The sequence below is a fragment of the Podarcis muralis genome, chromosome 2, assembly GCF_964188315.1.
Source record: "Podarcis muralis chromosome 2, rPodMur119.hap1.1, whole genome shotgun sequence".
Lineage (NCBI taxonomy): Eukaryota > Metazoa > Chordata > Lepidosauria > Squamata > Lacertidae > Podarcis > Podarcis muralis.
This window is the reverse complement of record NC_135656.1, coordinates 390,184-414,644: the sequence shown is the minus strand read 5'-3', so window position 1 is coordinate 414,644 and position 24,461 is coordinate 390,184. Positions and strand designations below refer to the sequence as shown.

The window sequence follows — 24,461 nt, the reverse complement described above, 5'->3', positions numbered from 1 at the left end:
CTGACCACCTAGACTTATGAATAAACATATTCAGCATGAGAAGAAAAGTTTGTAGTTGCTGATTCTTGATCGAAAAAATGTCCAAACTTCTCAGGAAAAGAATAACAAAACAAATCAGACTTCTGACAGGTAAGGAATTGAGGGTTTTAAAGTTCTAAAGCAGGACAATGTTTCACAGGAACATAGGAAAGGCCAGAGCATACAGAGCCAGACCATTAGCCCATCTGCTTCAGTACTGTAGCCACTGATTGGCAGCAGTTCACAAGCATTTCAAGGCGGGGTTCTCTCCCAGTCCTTCCTGGATGTGTTGGGGACTATTCTGGGACATTTCAGATTCAAAGCAGATGCTCTACTAATAAGCTACAATCCTTCCTCTTTTCAGCTGCAGGAGTTGAGAATCATAAGCTACAGCTAGACTTTGCAGAGACCATTTTTCAGAATGGTCCTTTTTTGAGCCTCTCTTACTTTACTATGTTAAACTCTTCTGATAGTTGCCTGGAAGGGAAAGCAGAGAAAAAATGTGTTTGTATTGCAAACTGGGTTGAAGCAAGATCCACTTTGTGAAAATGCCTGAAAGATATTCAAGGCAGCCTTTCCCAGCTTGAGGCCAACCAAATGTTTTGGACACCAGGTTGGGGGAGCTGGGGCTAAGGATTTGCATAGCCAAGCAACAATGGTGGGAATGGAGAGGGAACGCAGGAGCATACAGTTCCAATAATTTCTTTTCAGAGCCAGTGTAACTGATGGACTCTCCTTCCTCTGGCAAGTGAATGTGGTGCAAATAAAGTTTTCAAGTTCGTTTGTGACAGATTTGCATTAGAGGAAGCTGAAGAATGAGGACAATAAACAGAAGCTGGATGGGGGGTTCCTACATCTACACTTTAAATGTCAAAACTTCTTTGCAAGATTGCTTCCATTTCTAATTAAAAGCTGAAGGCTGCTCTTTATCTGGATGAAGAGTTAGCTGGACCTCTGTAACAGTTTTGTGACAGTCATCCTAATGAACTGGATATTATGCTATGGTGTCCTGATGCTCTTTGAGGAAGCTGCATGTTCTATATTGAAATATATAGAACACTTAACTAAAAAAAACCCCTCTGGGTGGGTTACACACATGCAGATGTACATGCACACACTTGTGTGTGTATGTAATAAATGCAAAAAATAAACAAAGCTGCCTGCGTTTTTGGACTTTCCTTGGAGACATGGCTAGGGAACTTCTTTTGCAGGCACGTCTCTGTGACACACTTCAAAACTGACCACTGCATAGATCTATAACACCTGTCATACCTCTCCACTGGTTATTTATTTATTCATTTATTCATTTATGTATTTACATTTATATCTCACCTTTTTTCCAAGGAGCTCAAGGTGGGGAACAGGCTTCTCCCTCTCTCCATTCTCGCATCACAGCCACTCATTGAAGCAGGTTATGCTGAGAGATAGTGGGAGCAGTAAGATTGCTACAACCTGCAATAATCAACCACTTCTTTAAAAAATTAATCCCAAAACATGCAGCCCTTACTCTGTTGTTGTGGGGATCTCATACATCCTACTTAAACAAACGTCCAAATGTCTAGGTGAGTTATTTTTATAGGACAGGAATATAGGAAGTTGTCTTCTACTGAGTCAGACAAGTACTGTTTACAGCAGGGCTTCCCAAACTGAGGTCTGTTGACCACCAGCCATCTATGAGCTTCATTCAGATATTCTGTGACATATCTGTAAAGATACAATTAAAAAACTGTACCACATCTAGTAGAATACATTACAATTGCCATAATGGGCAGAAAAACAATTAAGGCTCTATGGGGATAAATGTGTACAACTTTGGTTGGTTTGGCTCTCCAAAGTTTCAGGCAGGTGTCTTGCCTAGCCTTAACTGCAGATGCCAGGGATTTCAACTGGGATCTTCTGCATTCAAAGCAGATGCTCTACCAACTAGTGTTTTTGTTTCAGAAGAACCACTTCCAGACTCTGTGTGCAGGGGGATTCCCTTTGCATTGAGGCCATGAAGAAACATAGGAAGCTGCCTTGTACTGAGTCACACCATTGGTCCATCTAGCTTGGCATCACCCACTCTGGCTGGCAGCAGCTCTCGAGGGTTTCAGAGAGCAGACATTCTTAGCCCCATCTGGAGAATGAGCATTGAACCTTCTGCTTGCAGAGCAGATGCTCTACCACTCAGCAAAGAGTCACATGATCTGGTGCTAAGCTCCCGGTCCAGGTCAGGGTGCAATGCTAGCGTCCTGCTCCAAATCCACCCCCATCCCAGCTTTTATTTGGCCTCTAGGATGCTGTTTGCAGTAAAGAAATACTGCCAACCAACTCATACTGTTGTTTGTTATTTTAGTGGGGTTTTTTGCAACACTGTGTTTTTAGTCTGTATAGTGCAATATCTTATATAAAAGTGCATATTCAAAGGAAGGAAGGAAGGAAGGAAGGAAGGAAGGAAGGAAGGAAGGAAGGAAGGAAGGAAGGAAGGAGCTGGGGAAGGGAAGTGATTTTTGGCAGGAAACAGTTGTGGGTACCAATCTGGTTGTGAGCATGGTACTAGGTCAGGGTTCCAGCTGGCTGATTTCCCTTCAGAATAAGTGGCCAGTTTAAGCTCCCCCCACCACCCCGCTTTAGGTTTGAATAATATCACATACCATTTGGTACATGATTTTCCTCTCCGCCCTCCAAAAACCACTACCACCACCAAAAAACCCAAACTGGCTTCCAAATTGCAAAAAGGGGAAAGCGTATGTAAACATTGTAGCAACTGATGATCTGGATGTCTCTGCTAGGGCTGTCACCCAATGATAATGAAATCTTACCTGACTCATCAAATTTGTCTTAACTGATTAACTGATCAATTAAAACTGCATACATTTACTTTTGACTAAAAGAGTAGTTTCGAAGGCAATCTTTTCATCTTTGCCTGTTGCCTCTTGCTAATATTATCCTGTCTTTATTTTATCTTTGTTTCACTCTTGTACAGACTGACAGCAAGCACTGCCTGACAACTATGTAACCTAGGATGGAGCAACATGGGCAGAACAAAAGCCTGGGTGCTGATTTTTTCATGCTGGGATTCAGCACCAATGCAACTTTGCAGTCTCTGTTTTTTGCCTTGTTCCTTGCCATGCATCTTATCACTCTGTCGGGACACTTGGCCATTGTGGTCATAACCTTAGCTGACCCTGCCCTCTACACCCCCATGTATTTTTTTCTGCGCAACCTGTCTTTCATTGAGGTCTGCTACACTCTGGTCATTGTACCCAAAATGTTGGCCAACCTCTTGGCCAAGAGCAGAAGAGTCCCACTGACTGCGTGTGCTGCTCAGATGTATTTCTTCATTGCCCTGGGGGGCGCTGAGTGTTTTCTGTTGGCCGTGATGTCCTATGACAGATATGTGGCCATATGCAACCCATTGCGCTACACTCTCATCATGAGCAGGAATCTCTGCATGCGACTCTTGGTGGTAGCCTGCGCCAGTGGATTCACAATCTCACTGGGACTTACCATGCTGATTTTCAGCCTACCCTTCTGTGGCTCACATGATATCAACCACTTCTTCTGTGATATCCCACCTGTGCTGTACCTGGCCTGTAGTGACACACATTTCAATGAAGTGGCTGTGTTCCTTGTTTGCATGATGATCTTGCTCATTCCATTCCTGCTTATTCTCATTTCCTATGCATTCATAGCCAATTCCATCTTCAGGATCAAATGTTCTGAAGGCCGGAAGAAGGCCTTCTCCACCTGTTTTGCTCACCTGATTGTGGCCGTGCTCCACTATGGCTGTGCCATCTTCATTTACATCCGCCCTAAAGCTAGCTACTCCCTAGAGCAGGACAAGGTGGTCTCTTTGATCTACACCAATGTCACGCCCATGCTGTACCCCATGATTTACAGCCTCAGAAACAAGGAGGTCAGGGGAGCATTCTGGAGAATATGGGAAAGGAAATTTCCTTCCACTAAAAACTAAAGGGGCATATGCATCTTCACTTTGAAAGATTGCATGGAAGGGTTAGGGAACTGTATGGGATAGGTCCATCCAGTGCTATTGCTGTGACCCACAGCCATGCTCTCACCCAGTTCCCACATGTCTAACTCATATCTGACGATGTGTGCTGTTGCATGTCTTCATCCCCATCTTTCAGCCCAGACACTGAGGTCCAGTTCTGAGGGCCTCTGGTAATTCCCTCATGGCAAGAAGTGAAGTTACAGGGAACCAGGCAGAGGGCCTTCTTGGTAGTGACACCCTCCCTGTGGAATGTCCTTCCACCAGATGTTAAGGAGATGAGTAAAATAAAACCCTGGATTTGTTGCGCCAGAGCAAAAGAGTGCTTTAGTCCACTTTCATTATGTAAACCTAAATTTCTGTTATGCATTTGAATCCCTCCCCCCAAATACTCCCAATTGGGAGGCGGCCACTATCAGTACATGGATCTAGGTAGCTGATCTTTACATGCCAAACCTGCCATTTAGGATTAGGAAATTTTAACCTTTTCACATTTCCTTCCCCTTGAGGCTTATGAGATAGAATAATAGAATCATGGAAGGCACCCCAAGTGTAATCTTGCCAACCCCCTGTAATACAGGAATCTGAGCTTAAGCATTCATGTCAGATGGCCATCCAACCTCAGTTTAATAACGTCCAAGAAGGGAGAGTCCACGACCTCTCATGGGAGTCTGTTCCACTGCTGAACAACTCTTACTGTCAGAAGGTTTTTCTGAATGTTTAGTTGGAATCTCCTTTCTTGCAACTTGAAGCCATTGGTTTGAGTCCTACCCTCTGTCAGGGATTGGACTCCAGGGAACAAAATGGAGGAGGAATGGTGACCACCACCACCCGTTCTCCTGACACTGCAGAAGAAGAGGATTGCAGCAGGGGTTTGAGGAGGGTCAGACCTCAGAGTTTGTAAAAAAAAAAAAAAAGAGTTGGAAAGTGTTAGGAGAAGGGGAGGGGGGCAGAGCCAGGGGAGATAGAGGCAGAGCAGCCAGCTGACACATTGTCGCTGGAGAGTATTGTTGGAATTCATAGTCTATGTGCAGCTTGGCAAGTGAGCAATTCGTGTCTCAACAGCAGGCTAGGGAGATGGAGCACGGAAGAAATCTGCCTAAAGATAAGAGGACCCAGTAACAGCTCTGTGATTGGCTGAGGTCTCTCATATAGGCAGCATGACACTAGTTGTGAGTGCTGTGTGCTGGTGTGTTAGTAGTATTCTGAGTGCTTGGAGAGTTAAGAAGTCGTGTTTGTATCTAGTAAATTGTATATAGCTTGTGAGTTTACTGCTGTGTAAATAAACTACAAGAATCAAGTTACTAGTCACCAGTCTTTGTTCCTCATCATCGTTCCTGACTGAGCAATCTCAAGAGTTGTCTAAGAAAAGCTCCAATACTCTGCTAAACTCTGCTAAGCTCTGCTAACAGGAGAAAACACTTCACCAGTTCGCAGGCTTTAAAGTTTTTGTGGGAATGTTCAGGGATGCAGGAGAGGATATATTGTGTGATTATATCCTTATCCAACTTGTGTTAAAAAGTTCCTAATATCAGCAGAGTAAAACATTCCCCTTTATCTTAAGTTTGCAACGGTAGCGTTTGCTCAGGTTCGCTAGAACCTCTATAATAATCACTCTGGTAATTTCCCCTTTATTCCCTCTTAAAATACAAGACACGACACAGTCTTTTACAAAAGTATAAAAAGAGTTTACTCACATTCTGTTCACATCAGATCCCAGAAAGTCAGACAGCTTAATATAGTAATATACATTTGGATTCTATCTTATAAGAAGATAGTCCCTTTGTCCTCTCTTGGCTGGGAGCCAAGAGGGCATCTTTAGATGTTGCTTCTTTGAAGGAAGAGAAGAGAGAGAGAGATGGCTGCCCCTGCCCTGTGCTTTTGTCATTACCTGCACTGGTGGGCCACACCCACCTCTAGTCGCCAATTAAATACTGGGCTGAGAGTATTAAGACCGGGAATTATATTGGGAATCGCTTATGGTCAAGGGTACTAGATGACATACCCTATAAAATTCTCTATAACAAAAGTCCCAGTTTGCAACATTTTAGAATCTTTGGGACAAAGGTGTGGGTTGACATACCTGTAAAGAACCGAAGAAAAGGTGGGAAAAGGACACAGCAGTTGCTATTTCTTGGGTATGAAAGTGGTACGAAAGCCTGCAGGTTTGAAGATGATAAAAATCTTTTGAGTTATAGTTGATCAGCCAGCTTTAATGAGCAAAGAAATTGGCCCAAGATACATGCAAACCTGCTGCCAGAAAAAGTTTTACTGCCGAGCGTACCTGATAAGGCAGTTGAAACAAAGCTAAGAATTGGCAGCTCTCCCAGAGAAACTGAAAGGGAGGAGGTAAAGGTTGAGCATTTTTCTCCAGCTGCTAGCATGGAGCAGGGGAGAGAAGAAAGTGCAACAGGGACAGGAGGAGGTAGATCTACAGAGTCAATCCACCCCAAAAGCAGTCCTGAAGATAGCTCAGGGGGTGAGATTAATGAACCAAGGAGGTCTGCAAGAAGTAATAAAGGTCAACCTCCAGACCGTTATGGGTTCCCAGCCACCATAAACCAGGTTTGTGTAACTGAGCCAGAAAACTTTGAAGAAGTGCAAGAGTTACCTACTCTAGAGAAAGAGGCGTGGTTAAAGGCAATGCAGGCAGAGTATAACTCTCTGCTAAACAACAATGTGTTTGTACCTACAGAATTGCCTGAAGGTAAAAAGCCCATAAGCTGTAAGTGGGGTTTTTAAGTGAAAAAGCTGGCTGATGGTAGTTGTCAGAGGAAAGCCAGGCTGGTTGCAAGGGGCTTTACACAAAGAAAAATGATACATTATGATGAAGTGTTTGCCCCAACAGCAAAGGCTGAAACAGTAAAATCAGTTTTAGCAATGGCAAGTCTGAGAGAGTTAAAAGTTAATCATTTTGATGTTGCCTCAGCATATTTAAATGCTCCTATTGACGCCGAGGTGTATTTACAGCAAATACCAGGTTATGAGCTGGAAAAAGACAGCATGGTGTTAAAGCTGCAAAGGGCACTATACGGTTTACACCAAAGTGCACGTCTATGGCATGAATGCATAGACACAACTTTGAAAAAGATGGGATTCAAACAAAGCCTGGCTGATTCCTGTTTATATTCAGCAATGGTGCAAGGAAGTGTTTGTTATTTACTTTTGTTTGTTGATGATATCTGTCTAATAACAACTGCACAAAAGCAAGTGTCTTGGTTTATAAACAGCCTAGGTAACAAATACAAACTGAAGTATTTGGGAGAGATTCAGAATTACTTAGGAGTAGAGGTTCAGAGAAATGAAGAGGGTGTCTACTCTCTGAGTCAGAAGGAAAAAATTGAAAAGTTACTGAAGACATATGGAATGGAGAGGGCAAATGAGGTTGACACTCCCATAACTACCCAGTACAAAAATGAACCAGAAGGACAAAAATGTGAGAATGCAACAGCGTTTCATTCTCTGTTGGGTTCTCTGTTATATTTAAGTTGTTGGACAAGACCCGACATAACACTGGCAGTGCACATGTTAAGCCAAAGAAGTGCAGACCCGGCTCAGAGAGATTGGGTAGCACTTAAAAGAATCCTAAGGTATCTGAAATGCACAAAAGATTACAAACTGGTGCTGGATACAGGATATGATCAGCAAGTGTATGCATATGTTGATGCCAGTTGGGGGGACAGAGAAAATGGAAAGTCTACCACTCGCTATGCCATATATATTGGAAATGCCCGGGTTCAGTGGAAATCCCAGAAACAAACATTTGTTGCCACAAGTACTTGTGAAGCAGAGTACTCAGCCATAAGCAAATGTGTGTCACAACTAGAGTGGTTTGCTTGTCTAACAAAAGAACTTGGAATACCTTCTGAAATGCCAATCACTGTGCTAAGTGACAACATGGCTGCACAACAGCTTGCTAACCAACAGAACTTTAAGAGCAAAAGTAAACATATTGCTATAAGATACGGGAATGTGAAAAATGCTTTGGAAAGAAATGTGTTAAAGGTACAGCACTGTAACACAAAATGTAATGTGGCGGATTTGTATACAAAATGTTTGGATGCTCCTAAATTTCGAGACTTAAGAGAATTATTAGATCTCAAGCCTTTGACTTAAGGAGGAGTGTTGGGATTTGCAGGATGATAAGTAAGTCTGCAGGGACACGGGTGGCGCTGTGGGTAAAAGCATCAGCACCTAGGGCTTGCCGATCGAAAGGTCGGTGGTTCGAATCCCCGCGGCGGGGTGCGCTCCCGTTGCTCGGTCCCAGCGCCTGCCAACCTAGCAGTTCGAAAGCACCTCCGGGTGCAAGTAGATAAATAGGGACCGCTTACTAGCGGGAAGGTAAACGGCGTTTCCGTGTGCTGTGCTGGCTCGCCAGAGCAGCGATGTCACGCTGGCCACGTGACCCGGAAGTGTCTCCGGACAGCGCTGGCCCCCGGCCTCTTGAGTGAGATGGGCGCACAACCCCAGAGTCTGGCAAGACTGGCCTGTACGGGCAGGGGTACCTTTACCTTTACCTTTAAGTAAGTCTGCAGGCTTCAACAGGCTGATGCAATACTCTGTGAAGTGCTGGGTCAGAGTGACTCAGCAGGAATGTGATTGGCTATCACCTGTTTTAAAAGGAAAGCCTGTTCAACAGTAATTGTGGTGGTTGTGGTGTGGTTGTGCTGTGATGTGGTGGTGCTGTGGTGGAGAGTATTTGTTTGCCTTAAGGTGCAGATACTCTGTATGAACTGCTTTTGTAAATACTTGTATATAGCTCACATTAAAAAGACTGCACTAAAAAAGAAACCTGGGACTATGAGCATTTCGCTAAAAGTGCCGCGAGGAATTCGCGACACCCCCTCCTCTCTGTCAATCGATTCATATGCACATATCTTTTTTTGGGGGGATGGCCTGATCTATATTTTGTACCTGGGAAAATACAAGACTTCTCCCAGGAATTGTCCTTGTTGCCATCATTAATTGGAATGTGGAATGTACATGCATCGCACAAACATTTCCAGCACTTACATATATTTCAGACCTATCACTCAAAGTGCTTTTGAACCCCTATCCCACTGTTGGTGTGCATGTGAGAAAGACAGAAATATCATTTTATAGGAACTTTGTAAGAATTAAGGTCCATAAGGTCCATTTTTCTCATTGGGAAAAGATGACATTACTGTCACATTTTAGCCTTCATGTTGTTGTTTTTGTGTATGTGTGTCTCCTATAAATTGTGGTGCCATATCTGAAGCACATTTTTGTCAGTCACCCACATTGAATTACATGCATTTGGGAATGGCTATTTTTGCTGTTTGACCTCTCTCCTTACCTATAAAGGGGCAGCCTGTGGTTCATAGAGGAACATATGACTGCAATCTATCGTGCCATATAACCTGTAGCCTATAATGAGAAGGAATCCTTGACTTGCAAACTATCATTTGAACCTGATAATACTTGAAATCACATTGGGTGGGGTTAATCATATTGTCAATTTCTCTTTCTGTATGAGCATGGACCAAAACGCTGAAAAGATGGGAACCAGAGTTCTGTAGTCCTTCCACAGCCTAAGGACTTATCCACACCCTCCTTTTGTCCCACTGCTTTCCTCTGGGGAAAACTGTGCTTTAGTGCTCAATTGGAACAAAAGGCAATTCAGATTTTCTCTGGATTGATGTTTGCTCTGAATTAGCACTAAAGAGTGGGTTTTCCAAGGGAAATGAGGAGGACAATAGGAAAAACACTCAGACCTTATCTAGAAAGCTTGGGTCATGTGGGAAACCATTCAGACTCCTTGCTTTCTAGGCAGGAGTGCCAACTTGACCACATGACTGTAGGTGCCTGGGGCCGTGGGTGTCATGCAGCGTATATGGCCCTGGCAACAAAATTTGTGGGTGCCCGGCCTCTTCATGGGGAATTTTGTGCTCAGGCACCCAGAGAACCAGCACCTATGTTTCTAGGAGTGGGACAAGTGGAAGTGTGGATGATCCCTACGACTGCAAAAAAAACACCCTAGAACAGTGGCTCCCAATTAGGGGCTTGGGGACCCCTGGGAGTCCGCAGAACACACCCAGGGGGTCTGCAGCACCCTGCCAGGGACTCACTTATCTTGTTAATTGCACAGTGAAAGTCACAATGATGATCCACAGATCACCCAGCCTCTGCTCATGAGCAGGGCCTGCTTGGTGGCAGGGGGAAAACATGTAAAAGATTTGCTGGGTGGCAAGTTAGCAGGGATTGGGCAAAAACCTCAGACACAGTTTCATTGGGCTCTTGTGATTGGAGGGGAGAGTGTGTGTGTGCAAACGGCTTGCTCCATGTGGCAGGTTCACATGCTTGTCATTTAAAAAATAATAAAGTAAGGTAGCCCTTCCCCTTGCTCTCTGCTTTTTAACTGAAAATAACTTCTAATTGCTTTCAACGACTATCAAGCTTAGAGGACTCTCCCACTGCTTGTAGGTAGGGTTTTCAGTGAATTTTGCCTTATGACTTTGGGATTCAGGTCTCATTCAGGTATGCAAAAATATACGGATCCAACATGAAATAGTTTATTTAAAGAGCCAGGACAGAAGGCTACACTAGAAGAAAGGAAGGAAAGAAGCATTGGAATATACAAAAACTTCATGATAATCTTCCATCAAAAACAGATATATTTATTCTGGTGGATTCTTCCCAATCAATCTGTACACAGCCCCCTTTACATCTTTGTTTCTCAAACTGTAAATCATGGGATTTAGCATAGGGGTCAGTGCCCCATACAGTACAGAGATCAGCTTGTCCCGATCAGAAGAGGGTCTACCATGTGGCTGAAGATACATGGACATGGCTGAGCCATAGAATATACTGACCACAATCAAGTGGGAGCCACAGGTGGAGAACGCTTTGCTTCGACCTTGTGCTGATCGGATTTTCAGCACTGCCTGGCCAATGCGAATGTAAGTCACCATGATGAAAAGAAAGGGAACAACAAGAACTGGAATAGCCCGAGCAATTGAGAAGATCTCATTGATGCGGGCATTGGAACAGCCCAATTTAAGGACTGCCTGGGCTTCACAAGAAAAATGATTGATGATATTAGGGCCACAAAAGCTTACTGGTATGAAAAATACAGGGACCACAGCCAGCAGAAAAGCAATAATCCAGGATGAGGCTACTAAACTGATACAGAGCCTACTGTTCATGATTAAGGTGTAATGAAGGGGATGACACACAGCAGCAAAACGGTCATATGCCATGACAGCCAGAAGAAAGCACTCAGTCATCCCAAGGAAGAGTCCACAGTACATTTGGGTCAAACAATTTGTAACAGGAATGGTAGCTCTAGCAATGAAGCAATTGACTAAAATCTGTGGTACACTGCTGGAGATGTAGAAAATATCTATTGAAGAGAGATTGCTGAGGAAGAAGTACATAGGAGTGTGGAGGTGTGAGTCAGCAATAATTACCACCACCATCAGACCATTGCCAAAGAGGGTAATGAAATAGACAACCAGAAGTAGGCAGAAGAGGACCTTCTGAGCTCTGGGGTGATCCGAGAGTCCTATCAAAATGAATTCGGTTACCATTGTATCATTTTCCTCTCTCATAGTCTTCTAGAGCTATTATCTGTGAGGCAGAAATAGATATGATATGCCTATAGGCTAGAATGAGGCAGATCAGAAACCAAAAAAATGAGTGCGCAACCATATCATAAATCAAATACACTCCTGATAGCTAACTCAGCTAGTAGGTTCCAACATGATTGTAGGCAAAATGGACAAAACAAAGGTTTCCCCCACAGAATTGAAAGCTTCACCTACATTATCTACTTCAAGGGTGGAGAACTTGTTCCTTCCAAATGCTGTTGGACTCTAAATTTCATTAAGCCCAGCCAGTTCTTTTCTTCTAGAATAAAAGGTGTGAGTATGCATTCCCTTGAGTACCCCCAGAGAAAAAGCACTGGGCCTGACCCATATGGCCAATGGTCAGGGATGATGGGAATTGGAGTCCAGCAACATCTGGAGGATCACACCCTCATCATCCCTGATGTAGTTGTATCCTTGCAACTATCCTGTAAACATAGGAGCCAACTCCTAGGGGCTGAGATCCCTTCATCCCCCAAATAAAATATCTGAAAGGGCCACCCTTCATGGTGTGCATGCATGACATTTTGTGTTCAGTTATGTGGGGTGGGGCTTACCTGCCCCCTGCACAATATTTTATTCAAGTTGGCACCCCGCCTGGAAAATATTACTCCCCATATTGCAGAGATCATATGGCTTTCCTAAGTTCATGGTGGAGCTGAGATTCAAACTAGGCACTGGTGTATCTCATTCTTAGTCATTGTGTTACACCAGATCTCAAAAATAATTTTCATGAGACAGATTTTGCACTTTCACAGTGCACCTCTTTTCATATGCTGTATATAACACCCAGTGATGACCAAAAAGTTAGCATTGGGAATTAACTATGGTACCATGTCATGTTGACTTTCATTGAGACCCTGACCTGGTTTGCAGGGGTTTGGGCGAAATATACTGCTCATCCCTGGACTGCTGCATGGAAAATCTAGTGCCCCCATCTGCTGATGCAGAAGTTGGCCATCTGCAGACTGCAGTTTAGCCTATTACACAGAGGGAATAATCAGGGCTCTTAATTCAAAAGCTGTAGTTGGAAACCTTCAAAGTTTATAACTGAAGGATTTTGCCCCCACCCTGTTATCTCTCACACTACCATGTCATTCAACATGTGGTGGGGAATCTGGATCTGATCTCATAGCCCATTCATGTTAAACTTGCATTTTGAGATCTGTAGGATTTAAAGACCAGAATTTTTTAAAAAATGAACCTCCTGCCTCAAAATACTTGCAGTGGTAATTTCAGAGAGACAGTGGTGAGTACCAAGAGGCTAAGATATCCTAGCAGTGCTATAAGATGAAAACTGGGATTTACCAAGACTTGACAAATGTTTTCTCCCCCTGTTTAAAGCTCCCAGTGTAGGAGGGCCTCACTCTATTCTCATGGTTTTTGTTTTTTCGTTAAAAAAAAAAGACTTACATGGAAGTAACATGGGGTTAAGCTGTCTGTTATGGACTTGAGTGTCAACATGGATCTAATTTAAAAGTCTTTTTGAAATCACTCATCTGTCCCCAATAAGATCAAAGAAGTTAATATAATGAACACTGGAGAAGAGGATAGCAAACAAATGTGTTACCTCAATTAATGAATATTGTTCTTCCATATTGTTCCATTTTTTATATTAGAGCCTTCCATCTGTACCACTGCAGAGCTTGCATATATAGGAATATCACACAGTAGAGGTTCTATCTTCTAAAGCAGTCTCAATCCCTCTCGAGCCATTACCTCTACAGTGATAGGTCCCTTTGGTGTGAGAGCAGCAAATTTGCTATTGCTTCACTCTAGGGATTCCTCCACTTTGGATCAGGATCACTGATGCACTGCATCCTAACATCCTTATAAATCCTTAAAAATAAGTACCTAGAAGAACAAAAGAGAGCACCATCCCACCTTTTTTCTCTAAGGAGCTTGAGGTGGCACACATGGTTCTCTGCCTCCTCCTTTGATCCTCACAACAACCCTGTAAATATTTTGCTTGCCATCAGCTTTCATGATTACAACTCCCCACACTGTTACATTTATGCTCTTGTGTTATCATTTAGCATTCCATGAGTCATAGTATTTTGTTAAATAAAAAAAAAATCACCTATACACTCCAAAACAAAATAGTATTTTCTTCAGTTTTTATTTGACTTCCCCTCCCGTTTTCCACAATGTTATGTCCTGAAGTTCTCACCCTGGGCCAGCAGGGGGATACTGTAGATAGTTCAGGTCCACATATGCAAATAAGGGATCGAAAGTGACGTTCAGTGATTGGATAAAACAAAAAAAAATTCCTTCCAGTAGCACCTTAAAGACCAACTAAGTTAGTTCTTGGTATGAGCTTTTGTGTGCATGCCCACTTCTTCAGATACACTGAAACAGAAGTTGCCAGATCCTTCTATATAGTGAGAAGGTGGGGAGGGGTATTACTCAGAAGGGTGGTGGGAATGGGTGATTGGCAGATAGCTGTGATGAGCCTGTTGACGACTCTTAACGACTGCAATAGGTCTTACAGGAAAAAGCAAGGGGTGAGAAGGTGAAAAATGGCTTTGTCATGTATAATGAGATAAGAATCCAATGTCTTTGTTCAGACCAGGTCTCTCCATGGTTTTAAGTTTGGTAATGAGTTGCAATTCAGCAGCTTCTCTTTCCAGTCTATTTCTGAAATTCCTTTGTAGTAAAACAGCTACTTTGAGATCTTGTATAGAATGTCCTGGGAGATTGAAGTGTTCTCCTACTGGTTTCTCTGTCTTGTGATTCTTGATGTCAGATTTATGTCCGTTTATTCTTTGGCGTAAGGTTTGGCCTGTTTGTCCAATATAGAGAGCTGAAGGACACTGTTGGCATTTGATGGCATACACAATGTTAGACGATGAGCAATTAAATAGTCCCGAGATGGTATGTGTGATGTTGTTGGGGCCAGTAATGGTGTTGTCCGGGTGTATGTGGCAGCAAAGTTGGCATCTGGGTTTATTGCAGGCTCTGGTGCCAGTGTCCATGTTAAGTCTGGTTGTAGTATTATTGTGGGTTAGGAGTTGTTTAAGATTGGGTGGCTGTCTGTAGGCAATGAAAGGTCTTCCTCCCAGAGCTTGAGAAAGAGAACTGTCATTGTCCAGGAGAGGTTGTAGATCTCTGATGATGCGTTGTACTGTTTTAACTTGGGAGCTGTATGTGATGACTAATAAACGGACATAAATCTGACATCAAGAATCACAAGACAGAGAAACCAGTAGGAGAACACTTCAATCTCCCAGGACATTCTATACAAGATCTCAAAGTAGCTGTTTTACTACAAAGGAATTTACTACAAAGGAACCTGACAAAGGGACAATACAAGCGGACTCTCTGTGCCCTTACCACAGTAAAAAGACTGATACTGGTGAGCTGGAAAAATAAAAATGCGTCTCCCTTCTATGATTGGATTGAAGACTTCTACAAACTCACCACATATGAACAACCTGCAGATAAACGCAGACTTGCCATGGACAAATTCAATGATACAGTGGTACCTTGGGTTAACATACACTTCAGGTTACAGACTCTGCTTGTAGCCTTTTTAGCCTCGGGTGAGAAGAGCTTTGCGCCCGGGACGGGGAAATGGGAGTCAACAGACACTCAAGGAATAGTTTCAGAGAAAAGCTTTATTCTGCCATCCGGGGTGGCAGAAGGAGCAAGTGTGATAGATTCACAAAACAAGCATGAGTTCACAGCCATTTGCGCAGAGCATATATTCCCCTCCCAGTTCCCTCCCCTTTCTCCTCCTCCTCAAGAGTCCTGCCCCATTGTGATGAAATTCCAGTGCCTGTCTTCGGAGAACTTCCTGACATTAGTGAGGAAGATGCCTCCAGTGCTGAAGGACATGAAGAAGAAGTGGTTCTTGAAGATGATGCTCCACATCCATTTTCCCAAAAGGAGTTGAATGATCTAGTTCGCGACCTCAGCTTGTCAAAGGACAAAATTGGTTATGGTCAGCATAAGTGGTTTATTTGTGTAGACCTGAAGATGGTGAACTTTTTGGTGGGACAACAGTCTGGCTTCAACAAGTACCCATGTTTTCTGTGCATGTGGGATAGTAGGGACCGTGCTCAGCATTACACGAAGAAGGACTGGCCTGTGCGGGAGGAATTGGTGCCTTGCAAAGAAAGGAACGTCATCAACGACCCTCTGGTGGACAGAGACAGAATACTCTTCCCACCGCTGCACATCAAGCTCGGCTTAATCAAGCAGTTCACCAAAGGCTCTGGACAAGGATGGTGACTGCTTCACTTGTGCCAGGATTGACCATGGAGAAGTTGAAAGCTGGCATCTTTGACGGTCCTCAGATCCGTCAGCTCATCAGAGATCCAGAGGTCAGAAACTCAATGAAGGAAATGGAACTGGAAGCGTGGAAGGCATTTGTTCTGGTGGTGAAGAACTTTCTAAGCAACAATAAGGTCAGAAACTATGCAGAACTTGTCAACAACATGCTGACTGCTTTCAGAAACCTGGGCTGCAACATGAGCGTCAAGATGCACTACCTATTTTCACATATGGACCGGTTTCCTGAGAACCTGGGTTCAATGAGTGACGAGCAGGGGGAGAGATTCCATCAGGACATGAAAGAGATGGAGACCAGGTATCAGGGTCGCTGGGACGCAGTCATGATGGCTGACTACTGTTGGACTCTGAAGAGAGACCTCCCTGCCGCTGAGCATTCCAGGAGTTCCAAGAAACGGAAGTTCAAGCCCTGAAGTTTGAAAAATGGTGAAGCAACGTGCAATTTATGTATTCTTACCTTTATCAATGCCCAGCATTCAGTTTACAGTAATCAATGTTTCTATCAGGTAATCAATATATGTTCTTGGAAAAACATTATTTTCTCTTAAAAACATATTTAGGATGATATGTGTTGACAAAAATCAGCTGATAATGCCACAAAATGTAATCAATTTTGTCACAAGATCTGATTTTTTACAAATCAAAATAGCACAACAACCTGACCTGATGGAGAGAAACGGATGCCATTTCCTGATTCAGCAGTGCAAAAATACCCTAAATCAATTGTAGAAATCTAGACAACATTCAAAAGGTAAAAAATTGTTGCCCAGTGTATAATTTGACATCTTTTGTTTTTTTTATATATATATATAAATTTTTATTAAAGTTTCCGAAATTTTATAACAACAAAAAACAAAACAATACAGTAAAAATAACATACAAAAAACATATAAAAAACAAATATAATTTCAGCCCTTCTTTTCTTATACCTTACTTCCCCGACTTCCTCTTACCTCCCCTTCCTGTATTCCAATTTCTAAATTATTCTTCAGCAAATCCTTCCCTTATTTTTCACTTAAATTTTAACCTTTCTTTTTCTTTTAAGCTTATCCATTGCCGCTAATAACCACATATTTTCTAATCCAGCGTCATTCTAACATCCATTGATTTTACAATATTTCTTTAGATAGTCCTTAAAATCTTTCCAATCTTCCTCCGCTGTTTCCCTTCCCTGGTTTCGGATTCTGCTCGTCATCTCTGCCAGTCCCATGTAGTCTATCACCTTCATCTGCCATTCTTCCAAGGTGGGTAGATCTTGTGTCTTCCAGTACTTTGCAATAAGTATTCTTGCCGCAGTTGTAGCATACATAAAAAATGTTCTGTCCTTCTTTGACACCCCTTGGCCGACAATACCCAAGAGAAAGGCCTCTGGTTTCTTCAGGAAAGTATATTTAAATACCTTTTTCAATTCATTATAAATCATTTCCCAGAACGCCTTAATCTTTGGGCACGTCCACCAGAGGTGGAAAAATGTACCTTCCTTTTCTCCACATTTCCAGCATTTGTTATCAGGCAAATGATAAATTTTCGCAAGCTTGACTGGGGTCATGTACCACCAATAAATCATTTTCATAATGTTTTCTCTGAGGGCATTACATGCCGTAAATTTCATCCCGGTGGTCCACAACTTTTCCCAGTCAGCAAACATAATGTTATGACCAATATCCTGTGCCCACTTAATCATTGCTGATTTAACCGTTTCATCTTGTGTATTCCATTTCAACAGCAAGTTATACATTTTTGACAAATTTTTAGTACCGGATTCTAACAATTCTGTCTCTAGTTTTGATTTTTCCACCTGGAAGCCAATTTTTCTGTTCATCTTAAAAACCTCCATTATTTGATATTAATGGAGCCAATCTCTCACTTTATCTTTTAATTTCACAAAACTCTGCAGTTTCCATCTATCCCCTTCTTGTCCAAAATTTCCCAATATCTCGGCCATTTGGACTCCATATTAAGCTTTTTAACAGCTTTTGCCTCCATTGGGGACAACCACCGTGGAGTTTTGTTTTCCAACAAATCTTTATATCTAGTCCAGACATTATATAGTGCTTTCCTGGCAATATGATTTTTAAAACCTTTATGAGCTTTAACCTTGTCATACCACAAATATGCATGCCACCCAAAGATGTTGTTAAAACCTTCTAGATCCAAGATATCTGTGTTCTCAAGAAGTAGCCAATCTTTCAACCAGCAGAAAGCTGCCGATTCATAATACAGTTTGAGATCTGGCAGGGCAAATCCCCCCCTTTCTTTTGCATCAGTTAAAGTCTTAAATTTAATTCTGGGTTTCTTGCCCTGCCAGACAAATTTTGAAATATCTTTCTGCCACTTCTTGAAACAATCCATCTTGTCCACTATTTGCAATGTTTGACACAAAAACAACATTCTAGGCAATACATTCATCTTTATAACCGCAATTCGACCCAACAAGGAAAGCTTCAATTTTGACCAAATTTCTAGATCTTTTTTCACTTCTGTCCAAGATTTCTCATAATTGTCTTTAAATAAGTTCACATTTTTAGCTGTCATATTTATCTCCAGATATTTCACTTTCTTAACCACAGTTAATCCTGTCTCATTCTGAAACCTCTCTTTTTCCAAAAGTGTTAAATTTTTCTCCAATACCTTAGTTTTTGACTTATTCAATTTAAACCCTGCCACTTGACCAAATTCTTGAATTAATTCTAATACTCTTTTCGTACTAGACTCAGGCTCTTGTAATGTAAGTACCAAATCATCTGCAAATGCTCTCAATTTGTACTGTTTAGCTCCGACCTGCACTCCTTTAACCAACTGGTCCCTTCTAATCATATTCAGCAAAACCTCCAGGACTGATATAAAAAGTAATGGAGAGATTGGGCATCCCTGTCGTGTCCCTTTTTCTATCTTGAATTCTTCCGTAACCACATTATTTACAATCAACTTTGCTTTTTGTTCAGAATATATTGCACCTATACCATTTTCTAACCCTTGGCCTACCCCCATCCCCCGGAGGTTCTTCATCATGAAACTCCAAGAAATATTGTCAAAGGCTTTCTCGGCGTCCACAAATATCAAAACTGCTTTCGTATTTATGTTCACTTCCAACTTTTCCAAAATGTCAATTATGTTCCTTACATTATCCGACAAATGTCTTCTCGGGAGAAAGCCCGCTTGATCTCTATGAATCTCCTCCATCAAAACTATTTTCAATCTCTTTGCTAAAATGTCAGCAAAAATTTTGTAATCCACATTTAATAGTGAAATGGGGCGGTAGTTCTTAAGTTGAGTCTTTTCAGTCTCTGTCTTCGGGATAAGTGTAATATAAGCCTCTTTCCACGTTTCTGGTGCCCTTTTCCCCTCCAAAATTTCATTACAAACTTCCTTCAAAGGTTGTAATAACCACTCCTTCAAAACTTTATAATATCTGGAAGTCAGTCCATCAGGTCCTGGGGATTTGCCCAATGCCAAATTTTGAATAGCACCTTCTATTTCTTGTTCTGATATTTCCTGGTTCAATATTATTTTACTTTCTTGTGAAATCTTTTTCAGTCCGTTTTTTCCAAGAAATTGCTCTATGTCCATATCTTTCTGCGGCCCTTGTGAATAAAGTTGTCTAAAGTATCTCTGGAAGCAGTTCCTAATCTCCGTAGGGTTATAAATGTTCTTTCCATCCACTTCTAAATTTGTTACCGTATTCAGCTTTTGTCTTTTCTTTATTTGCCAAGCCAACAATTTACCACATTTATCTGCTGATTCAAAAGTCTTTTGTCTCATTTGTTTAATTTTCCATTCTATTTCTTGATTCATCAATTCCATATATTGTGTTTGATATAACTTAATTTCTCTCAAAATCTCATGCGATTTTGTTTTTGATCTTAGTTTCCTTTCCCCATCTTTTATCTTCTCCAAAATTTTATCTTTCTTTTCATTTTGGCTTCTCTTCTTTATTGCATTTTGTTGAATCAAGAATCCTCTCATAACAGCTTTACTTGCATCCCAGATTACTCTTTTTTCTACGTCAGTCTTCATATTAATTTCAAAGTAGTCTTTCAAGGTTTTTTGGGCCTTTTTACAAATTTCCTCATCTCCAAATAAGGTGTCATTCATCCTCCATCTGAAGGTGCCAGCTGTTGTTTGCTTCATCACCATCTTTACAGCATTGTGGTCGGAGCAAGTTTTTGCATCTTTTGGGGGGCAATTCCAAACCTGTTATTCCAAGAAGAAAGGCCTCTGGTTTCTTTATAAATGTATATTTCAACATTTTTTTCAAGTCATTATAAATCTTTCCCCAGAAGTCTTTCACCTTGGGGCAGGACCACCACATATGATAGAAAGTACCTTCGTTTTCTTTACATTTCCAGCAATGGTTATCACAGTTATGATAAATCTTTGCTAATTTAACTGGGGTCGGATACCATCTATACACCATTTTCATTATGTTTTCCTTTAGTACAGTACATGCAGTGAACTTGACCCCTTTCTTCCACAATCTTTCCCAATCCTCAAACATTATGTTATGTCCTACATGTCTTGCCCAATCTATCATCACTGATTTAACTTGTTCATCCGGCTCAGAAATGGAAGCAAGAGGAGCTGCCTACACTACACGAATGGAGAATAAAGATGATGGACTATGCAGAACTTGATAGATTGACGGAAAGGATCCGAGACCGGCAAGACCAAAGATTTATAGAAGATTGGGAAAAATTTAAAGAATATATGCATAAATTAAGTGACAATCAAATAACGCTTGTAAGCTTAAATGAAGCTCTGTAAAAAGAAATGTTAGAATTGGAGTAAAGCAAGGCTTTAGTTTTAAGAATAATTGAAGTAAGACCTTAGAAATGTGTATGAAACTTAAAGTGGAAGGAGTATCAGGCAGGATGAGGGAAGTCCAAAAAGGGAGTGGATATTATAAAAAAAGATGTATGATTTGTATAATTTTGTATTGGAAAAATTGAATAAAAATGATTTATAAAAAAAAAAAAGATTTAACTTGTTCATCCTTCGTATGCCACTCTAACAATGGGAAATGTAGTGTTTTCAAAGCCCCCCCCCCCAATGTTGCAGGGGGCATTCTCTGGGTGTTTGGTGCTGCTTTGGAGTGAATCAGATGACATTGGACCTTTGGAGAAATCGTGACCCTGTGGGTTAGGGCACTGAAGCCTCATTTGGGGGGGGGGGGCGCCATAAAACGTGGGGTTTTCACTGCCATGGATCACAAAACGGCTGCTGTTTTGTGCAAAGCTGGTAGACTGAGAAACTAGTATTTTATTTTTATTTTTAAAAAGATAAACTAAAGGTGTGTGCTTACAGGTAAACAGATACCAGTGTGCATGCCCATTATGACCTCAGGCAAGAATCAAGAAAATATAGGTGGTCCCTCTTAACTGACATTCTGAACTGAACAGAACTGAAGGGAGGGGCTGGTTCTGGAGCAAAGCTGTTTAGATTGGGTTTGGGTGGATGCGAAGAGGATGCCTCAAACTTCTTGGGCTTTGCTTCTCAACTTATTCTGCCTTCTGGGACCCCCCAGCCCAAGACCAACCACCTCTTGGATAGGTGAGCATGCAGATATTTTGGAATGTGAGTGTGGGGCAGGATGACCGCGTATGAAAGCTTATTTGAGCACAAGTGCTGGCCCCCCTTTTCTCTCCCATGGAGGCCCTGAACTGGCCAGCTCCTGGTTCAGGGCCTCCAAGGGAGAGAAAAGGGAACCTCAGTTACTCTTTGCCTTCTGAGGACACTGTCTCACTCCCAGAGCCCCAAGACTTACGGCTGCTGCTCTAACAGCCTCAGGCCATCCAAGGGATCATGAGCAAAGCACACAAGCCCTGCCCGCCAGATGTGAAGCACTCTCCTGAGAGAATTTGGGTTTTTTAACTGGCTGAACAGAGTTTCAGCCCTTGGGAAATTTCATTTCTTAAACATAAACCTTCCCCTTCCTTGTGTCCCTGGGGAGAAAAGCCAATCCTGCTTTCTTCCTTTGGTAATTTAATCAGAGGAAAGAACTCTTTCAATGGTCTAATAGATTTGCTGAATCATGAATTCTGTACATGCACAGAGGCTAGACCTCTTGAAACCCCAAAGATGGGCAAGATGGGGCATTTCTCTCCACCTGGTTCCACCGGATATTGCTGATGGCCAATGAAAGCCCAAGTAGGGATTCCTAGTGGGGCGTGTTGCTGTGGTATAGTGGAGGAGCAGGGCCAGGAGGCTAACTTGGACACCTGAGAACACAAAAAAGCAGCAGCAAAACAACTACATGTTTCCTTTTAAATGGGCCTTCCTGCTGAGTGTAAAGCATAGATCCTCATTTTTTAAGGGAAAAGGGAGAGAAGGCTTCTCCCAAAGTGTTAGAAGGCCACAAATAATGTAACAATAGAACAAAACAAATGTGCCGTTTCATGTGATACAGAATCCTATGTGCAAATCTGTTAGATTGAGAAATTTGTACTAAATAAGAAAAAAAAAATTAAAGGTGTGTGCTTGCAGGTAAACAGATTGGAGATTTTCTGCAAGATCTTGTGAGATCTCATTGAAGTCTTGCAAGATGTCTAGGAGAGCAAAATATGTATTGAGATTTGGGAGAGATCTTGCATGCTCTTTCAGGGACCAAAGCCATCACTGCTGCAGCGCCAAAGGCAGGTGGCTAAGGGGTGGTGAGTGTCCCACGGGGCGAAATGGGATGTACCCCCCCTCAAGCTCAGGATTCCAGAACTAACAACTGTCAGTTGGGAAGGACGGAAGGCAAGGACCCACAGCCCAGGTGGGGCTCGCTAGCTTGGGGAGGAGGTGTGTGATTCCTCAGCTGGAGTAGATGCAGGACAGTTGAGGCTCACATGCCTCATCACCGCAAAAGCTATAACTGGAAAGCTGTCCTGGCCAGGCCTGTGTCCTTTGGCTCCAGTTGGGAGCGAGACGGATGACGTCTGATTTTTGGCGAAATATTTTTTTAAAAAAAAATTATGATTTTCAAGTTTATACATTTCAATAATTTTGCAGTCATTTTAATATTTCAAAACTTGACTTCCTTCCCCCTCTTTCTGCAGTTCTTTAAATTGATTCTTCATATCTTATGCATATCCAAATTACCTCAATTTCTTCATTTATGCATCGGCTTTAAATATATAATCTTATTCAACTGCAGGTTATTCCAATAATCCTGCCAATGTTCTTATCTGTTTACAGTTTGTAACTATTCATTAAACCATTTCCATTGTTTAATAAAAAGTTTGTTCTCTTGCTCCTAGAAACGGTCAGCATGTGACAGAGGCCACATCCTGGGAACGGTTTGACTGACCACCTAAACCAGGTGAGAGCAGCCAAGGAGTCTCAAATGCTCAGGAACTTCCCCTGTGTGCAAAGACAGGCTCCAGCAGATTGAGCGGACAAGACCAAGCGTGGGCCCAGTGGTCAAGAAGGTGGTTTCTGCAATGCTGTGGAGGGAAGTGAGGGGCAGATGGGGCTCATCCACCTATAAAGATAGCCCATCGAAGAGAAGGAAAACTCTGATCCTAATTTGCCTTGTGGGATATCTTTGGGAGCTGAAAAGGCTAAGGAGTAAATCCTACACAAATCTGGAGTGGAGTCTCTCAGGCGGTTGGATGGCGCCGTTTACAACCCCTTCTGAAAACTCCTGCAGCCCAACTGGTGCCTAACTCTGCTTTCCTTGGAGACACATCTGCAAAGCCAAGAGAGGGAGTCTTGTCATCTGGGAAGCCCAGGACCTCCAGACACACTGCACAGTCTTGCTCCCTGGAGAGGTCACTTTGGGACTGCTGACACCGTTGCTTGACTTTTGACCTCACCCCCGGAGGTGCACTCCATTGCTTCTCAAGACAGACAAATGCCAACATTAAAAAACTATTTGAAAGAATTTTATTTCATTCACAAAAGACAAACTGGCATGTGATTAGGACAGTGGTTTTCAGACAACGGGTGACACGTTTATTGATCCAGTTTGGAAGTCTCTGTCTTGTCTTCGCACATGCGCAGTTCCATCTAGGAGCACCAACAAGGGAAGGAGCCAAACTGTCGACTCCTGCAGCGAGACTCAGGATTTCCACTCATGCTCACAAACGTAGGAAAAAGCACCGCCTAGGATAAAAGGATGATCACAGAATAGCATGTTTGTAAAGGAACTTGATTAGAATAATAATGATGATGATGATTTTTATTTTATTTTTCTATTTGGGTTTGTGGGGAAGGGGGGGACTGGGTCTTGGTGGGGAGGGAGATCTGTGCTGGAGTTGCTGGCCTCACTGCTGTCGCTGCCCGGAAGAGAGAAGAAGAGAAAATATTTTTAATCTTTCCATTGATTATTCTGTTGACAACCCATCTTTCCTTCAAGGATCTCCAGGTGGCTTACGCTATTCTCCCTTTCTTTAATTATATTTACTTCCTCATTCCGTTTCTCTTCCAATATCTCTTCCTCCTCCTCCTCGGAGACCAGGGGGTGGATTTTAGGGGCACGACAGCAGGAGGCCAGCAGCTCGCACAGCCTGCCACACTGGCCATTCTCTCTTTCAACAGCCTTGGAGAACAACTGAGTAGGCATCTAG

The 24,461-nt window shown here is 42.4% G+C and overlaps 2 protein-coding genes across 2 annotated transcripts; one reads left to right on the top strand and one right to left on the bottom strand.

Annotated features, from left to right (window-relative positions):
- Window positions 1-3,022: 3,022 nt before the first annotated feature.
- Window positions 3,023-3,993, top strand: LOC114589731 (olfactory receptor 10K2-like). Its single transcript, XM_028716161.2, has one exon. It carries the CDS (start codon window positions 3,023-3,025, stop codon window positions 3,971-3,973), a length of 951 nt encoding a protein of 316 aa, XP_028571994.1. The 3' UTR covers window positions 3,974-3,993.
- A 6,654-nt stretch (window positions 3,994-10,647) lies between these two features.
- LOC114589732 (olfactory receptor 13H1-like) lies at window positions 10,648-11,580 on the bottom strand. The gene has a single exon (XM_028716162.1). It carries the CDS (start codon window positions 11,578-11,580, stop codon window positions 10,648-10,650), a length of 933 nt encoding a protein of 310 aa, XP_028571995.1.
- Between the last annotated feature and the right edge of the window lie 12,881 nt (window positions 11,581-24,461).

Excerpts from the sequence above, each read along its gene's own strand:
- LOC114589732 (XM_028716162.1), bottom strand. The coding sequence starts at position 11,580 with ATGAGAGAGGAAAATGATACAATGGTAACCGAATTCATTTTGATAGGA.
- LOC114589731 (XM_028716161.2), top strand. The coding sequence starts at position 3,023 with ATGGAGCAACATGGGCAGAACAAAAGCCTGGGTGCTGATTTTTTCATG.